Raw genomic sequence first — 5907 nt, forward strand, 5'->3', positions numbered from 1 at the left:
CTGGTGCAGGTGTGCCGAGGTCAGTTGATATATCTATCTATCTATCTATCTATCTATCTATCTATCTATCTATATATATATAAAATTAAGAAAAATATGTATTTAAAAATTCTATTCCTCAGTTTTTTTAAATACTTTACTACTGCTACATCGAGTTCACGTGATTCCTCCCCAGCCAAAAAAAGAAGAAGAAAAAAAAGAAAGAAAAAGGAAAAACGTTAAGAAAGAGACTCACAAATCACAGCAGGCAAAGGGGGGTGTCGTCCCATTTTAACCCCTCGAACTCTCAAACTCGTTCAAAGTTCAGGAGGCGTAAACGGAAATGATCCAAGGGCTGGAGTCCGTTGAAAGGTGATGTATGAATCCAGCAGCAGGTCTGACATATTCGTCTTTTTTAAAAAACAAAAATGCTTGCATATATTTTGTGCACCGCGTTGGCAGTCTTGCCCTTACTGATTTACTTCCGGAATCCTTATTTTTTGAAAGATTTAACATACACATTTATTTCCATTTATGTCGGTATACGCATGAGTAGAATCAAGAAAAAGTTTTACAGTATTTTAGATCGTTTTCTGGACAAAGTGGCGGAGCATCCGCATAAGAAGTTCATAGTTTACGAGGAAAGCTCCTACACGTACAGCCAAGCCGACAGAGAAAGCAACAAAGTGGCCAGGGCTCTGTTAACGCATGCCCACCTCAAGCAGGGGGACACGGTAGCCCTCTTCTTGGGCAACGAGCCGTGGTTTGTATGGATGTGGCTCGCACTGTCCAAGCTGGGATGCACAGCGTCCTTCCTCAACGTCAACATAAGATCCAAATCCCTGCTGCACTGTTTCTCCTGCTGTGAAGCCAAAGTCCTGATCGCTGGCGCTGGTAAGCTGCGTAAATACTGCAGTAAGCTGTTGGGGTTTGTTTTAATGAAATTAACTTTAAACGTGCGCATATCTTTCGTTTTTTAATATCACGTGATCATATTGTCTAATTCATTTAAAAAGATCTTTTTGTATCTCTGACTATTTTTTTTTAATCTGGGAGGTTTGGACTGCACTAAAGTTGCATGGGTATATCTTATTAATTTCACCATCAAATAGATCGACTGTTTATTAAACACACATTTATGTAACCCTGTAATGACTGATCAGCACCTCTTTTCTTTTTACCTCCCTCGCTCTCAGACCTTCAAGGAGCAATAGAGGAGGTGCTGCCCACTTTGAAGCAGCAGGGTATCCTTGTGTTTATCCTCCGTGAGCACTGTCATGTGGACGGCATCGAAAGCCTCTCTGACAAAATTCAGATGGAGTCAGACGAGCCCCTGTCCCGTCAGCTCAGGGCCAGCATTAACATCAAGAGTCCTGCGGTGTACATCTACACATCAGGAACCACAGGTAACCTCGAGGGCTTATCTGGCCTTGACTTCTAATCTATGTTCATACAATTATCATGCAGAGGTTGAGTAAAAGGATGACAATAAAACTGTACTACATCTGCTCTTATAGGGCTTCCAAAAGCAGCTGTGATTAACCATGAGAGGGTATGGATGCCAGCTTTTGCCCTGACCTTTGCTGGTGTGCGCTCAGACGATATTGTCTACATATATCTGCCTCTGTACCACACTGCTGGCTTTCTTATGGGACTTTGTGGAGCTATAGAAAAAGGTAACACATAAAATATTACCAAAAAATAAAACCACAAATCAAGATTTCACCTGAATTTATTGCAGGTTAAACCAACATATACATGACCTCAAACTACACCCGCTTCCATTGTTTGTACTTTGAAGTCCTAAAGTTCGCCTTGCAGAGTTTACAACACTGAACTCTTAGCATGAAGCGGCATATTTGCTGAACTCTGTATCTTTCCATTTTTAGGCACCACTGTTGTTTTGAGAAGCAAGTTCTCTGCCTCCAACTTTTGGAATGACTGTAGAAAGTACAATGTGACTGTCATCCAGTACATAGGCGAGGTCATGCGCTACCTCTGCAACACACCGAAGGTAAACACAAGTTTAAGGTGTCTGTGAAGGTTCTCAGTCATCCAGGTCATCGTAGTCAAAGGAGCTTGCAAAGAAAAGCGTCTGGACTTCTTTAAGTTACTTGAAGACGTTTCACCTCTCATCCGAGAAGAACTGAAGAAGCTTCTCGGATGAGAGGTGAAACGTCTTCAAGTAACTTAAAGAAGTCCAGACGCTTTTCTTTGCAAGCTCCTTTGACGAGTTTAAGGTCATAATTTAGTAATGACGATATTGGGATATGCATTAGAAGCTCAAACTGTTTTAATGATTTCTACCAACCTGCTTCAGTCAGGAGCATTGTTTCTTATGGTCATTGTTTATGTTCTCACCTCTCCTTTGGCCTTCTTTTAGAGAGACAATGACAAGGATCATAAGGTCCGACTGGCCGTAGGGAACGGAATAAGGGAAGACACCTGGGTTGAGTTCCTGGAGCGATTTGGGAACATTTGTATCCGTGAATGCTACGGAGCAACTGAAGGGAATGTTGGCTTTATCAACTATGGTGGGAAAATTGGAGCTATGGGCAGAGAACATTTTCTCTACAAAGTAAGATGTAGATTGGGAGATATAACCATGTGAAAAAGAAAGCACACCCTCTTTCAATTCTAAAGATAATTAGTCCACTCTTTTTTACAACGTCATTCTAGGCTGTTGAGGTTTGGGAGCATTCATTTATGCATTGATCTATTAGGGTCCAATCACATCATTTCAGTGAAGTTCAGGTCTGGGTTTTGACTTGGCCATTCCAACTTTTTTTTTTCTGTAGTTGCTCTAAACATTAAGTCTGAGCTTGAGGTGATTTTACTTAAACGTCTACTCCTGGGAAGACTGAAAACTGTTTTGATCTTTTGCCACTTGTGAATAATCTTCTTACTGCAGAATGATGGATTTCCGATTTTTGGGAAGTTGCCTTGTAACCCTTCCCAGACTGATGTGCAACCAAAATTGCTTCTATAAGATCACTGCTGATGTCTTTCCTAATGGCATCCTGTTAACACAACACTTAAGTGCTCCAGACCAGCAAACTGCAGAAATGTCTGCTTCCTTTTTCCACACACTGCTTCCGCATTTTGGCTGAATCTTTGTTAAAAAGATAATGACAATGTAACATCTTGTGTGTTGTTACTCGTCTGATGTTGTATTTACTTGATTGTAAAACCTATTCCAAACCAGATTAATATATTTTATTTTGTCTTGATGCATAAAATCTTTGAAGTGAAGAGTGGGTGAAATTTCTTTTTCACATGACTTTTCTTGTTTTTGTTTTTTTCAAATGTTTGCTGGTGTATACAGCCTATATAGTATATGCAAATTATATGACTAACTCCTTTTTCTCTTCAATGTATCTGTAAACTGTTTCAGATGGCATGCAAATATGCCCTCATAAGGTTTGACACAGAAAAAGAGGAGCCAGTCAGAGACTCTAGAGGATTTTGTATTGAAGTCCCAAGAGGTGAGCCTGTTTCCTAAAGTGCCGTCTTGACTTTTAAGCTACTACTTAAACGTATGCTGTTACTTTTACTCGCAGGAGAAACTGGTCTGCTTGTGGCAAAGATTGGAAAAAGAACACCCTTCAGTGGCTATGCCAAGGACAAGCAGCAGACAGACAAGAAGAAGCTAAGAGATGTGATCGAGAAGGGCGACATGTACTTTAACAGTGGCGACCTTCTAAAGATTGACGACGAGGGATTTCTCTTCTTTCAAGACCGCATTGGAGACACTTTCAGGTCTGTGAAACATAATAAATGAATTTGACAATCTGGGTGAAAGGTCAGGACAAGGAGTACCAGAGAGTGTTTTTGCCTTAAAGTAGACATGAAACACTTTATTCTGCAATAAAAAACTGACATAGATGTAACACTGTCTGTGAAGCTAGATTTAAAAAAATAAGTAAAGCATTAAAACCTTATTTTGAGATATATCATTTCAGAATTACAGACATTGTGGTATTATATCTGTTACAGGTGGAAAGGAGAAAATGTGGCAACCACGGAGGTGGCTGACCACCTGCTCGCAGTTGACTTTGTTGAAGAGGCTAATGTCTATGGTGTGAAGGTGCCAGGTAATAATGACACTAAAAGCAAGATTATTGTGATGTATGTCTCATAAATATTACAAACATCTTTTTTTCCCCAGAATTCTAAGAAAAAAACTCAGAATTCAGAAGTTTTTTCTTGGAATTCTGAGATTAATCGCATATTTCTGACATACTGAGGAAAAACTCTGAATGTTTGGATTAATGTCTGGATTCTGAGGGTATTTTTTCTTCTTTTTACTTTGACCTTCACTGAATAGGACATGAGGGAAGAATTGGAATGGCAGCGCTGAAACTGAAAGAAAATATGGACTTTGATGGCAAAGCTTTATATCAGCATGTCAAAAACTACTTGCCCAGCTACGCAAGACCACGCTTCGTTCGCATACAGGTAAATAAAGTTCAAAGAATTAATCACATTAAGATATATCTGCATACATCTTAGCAATAATCCCGTAACCATTTCATTTTTCTCTGGCAGGATGCATTGGTAGTGACGAGCACCTTTAAGCAGATGAAGGTGAAGCTGGCAGAGGAAGGTTTTAACCCTGCTCTCATCAAGGATCCTCTGTTTTACCTGGAAGACAATAAGGGCTACATACCCATGACTCAGGAGTTATTCAACTGCATTGCAGAAGGAAGACTCAGGCTTTAAACGAGTTCAGCGCTGATTTTTTTATTGTCAGTCTCAAAAACATTAGTGTTTACATTAATCTTTACATTGTGGATATACAAACATATAATGGCATGCATTTCATTTTTTTATATTTCAACTGTTTAGTCTGAAATACTTTCTTTTTTTTAAAATGATTTTTATATGAGTAAATCCCATATCGCCGACACTGTTATTTGGTGACTGTGTTGGTTGACTGTGTGCTGAAGTAAACTGCTTATCAATCAATAGGTGAATTATTGTGTGGATGTGAGGTACACTTTGTGCTGGTTTTGGGCTCGTCAGAGGAGTTTAGGAGCAGTGGAAGTTTCCAGTGGCGTAGGAGGGGGGGCTGTGTTTGTTACGGCAGAGGAAGACATACAGTTCACTCTTCTGCAGGTGGAGGGTAAGTGCTTTTGAGCTGCTGGAGAAACCTTCAGAGGGCAGCAGAGCTGGTGCCGACCACACGGCACCCACTGGTTACAGAAGCTGGGAATGTATGAAAGTATTGTTGCAAAATATGAGAAGTTGTAGAATAAAAAGGAACAATTTGTAGAAAAAATGTGAACGTGTACTTTGAAATTTCCACCTGTACATATTCTTCTCTACACACTGCACATGTGTTTTAAATGTAGTTACAGAAAAAAATATTCACAAATGTGTTGACTGATAGACTGATACTTTTGCAACACTGTTTGCGAGGAATGTGTTGCAAAACTTGTAACTGAAGGGTGGTCGGGGTTATAGGGGATTGGGGGCGGAGGGACCGGGAGTGGAGGTCAGCCAATGAGAAGGCAGGAGACAAAGAGGCCTCATTCTCTGCTCTGCCACGCTGGATTTACAACCACATAAGTGAGTAAATCAACATACACAGAAATCCCTCATTCCTTATTAGCAGCGGCAGCAAAAACTGGAGTAAAGACAATTTTAGCTTATTGTAACGGTGCTAAGTAGTTTAAATAAATACCAGTATAAATTACCTGATCAGTGTTCTTCCTTGACATTAGCGTTTGTGCAGTTTTTTGACAGACATTCCGACCACGTTCCAGAAGTGTCTTTAGAATGTCACCATCATCACCTTTCTCAGGTCCATTTGGGATTTAAAGGTAACTTAACTCACTCTAACAATAACAAAAACTTTGCACTGAGTCATTATGTGACGTATACGAGTAAAATCAGAACATCTGTCCTCTTTAACTCATAATAAGA

The 5907-nt window shown here is 39.9% G+C and overlaps 1 protein-coding gene across 1 annotated transcript; it reads left to right on the forward strand.

The window, feature by feature from the left end:
- The first annotated feature begins 316 nt into the window (after positions 1-316).
- On the forward strand, positions 317-5239 carry LOC146639960 (long-chain fatty acid transport protein 2-like). The gene is made up of 10 exons (XM_085356780.1): positions 317-873; positions 1176-1385; positions 1497-1655; positions 1869-1993; positions 2363-2557; positions 3374-3464; positions 3540-3738; positions 3976-4073; positions 4307-4437; positions 4528-5239. Exons 1-10 carry the CDS (start codon positions 408-410, stop codon positions 4699-4701), a joined length of 1848 nt encoding a protein of 615 aa, XP_085212906.1. The 5' UTR covers positions 317-407; the 3' UTR covers positions 4702-5239.
- Positions 5240-5907: the final 668 nt, after the last annotated feature.

The sequence above is a fragment of the Diplotaxodon limnothrissa genome, linkage group LG1, assembly GCF_057381915.1.
Source record: "Diplotaxodon limnothrissa isolate DT_005_m linkage group LG1, D_limnothrissa_male_GT1.1, whole genome shotgun sequence".
In the NCBI taxonomy this organism is placed as follows: Eukaryota; Metazoa; Chordata; class Actinopteri; order Cichliformes; family Cichlidae; genus Diplotaxodon; species Diplotaxodon limnothrissa.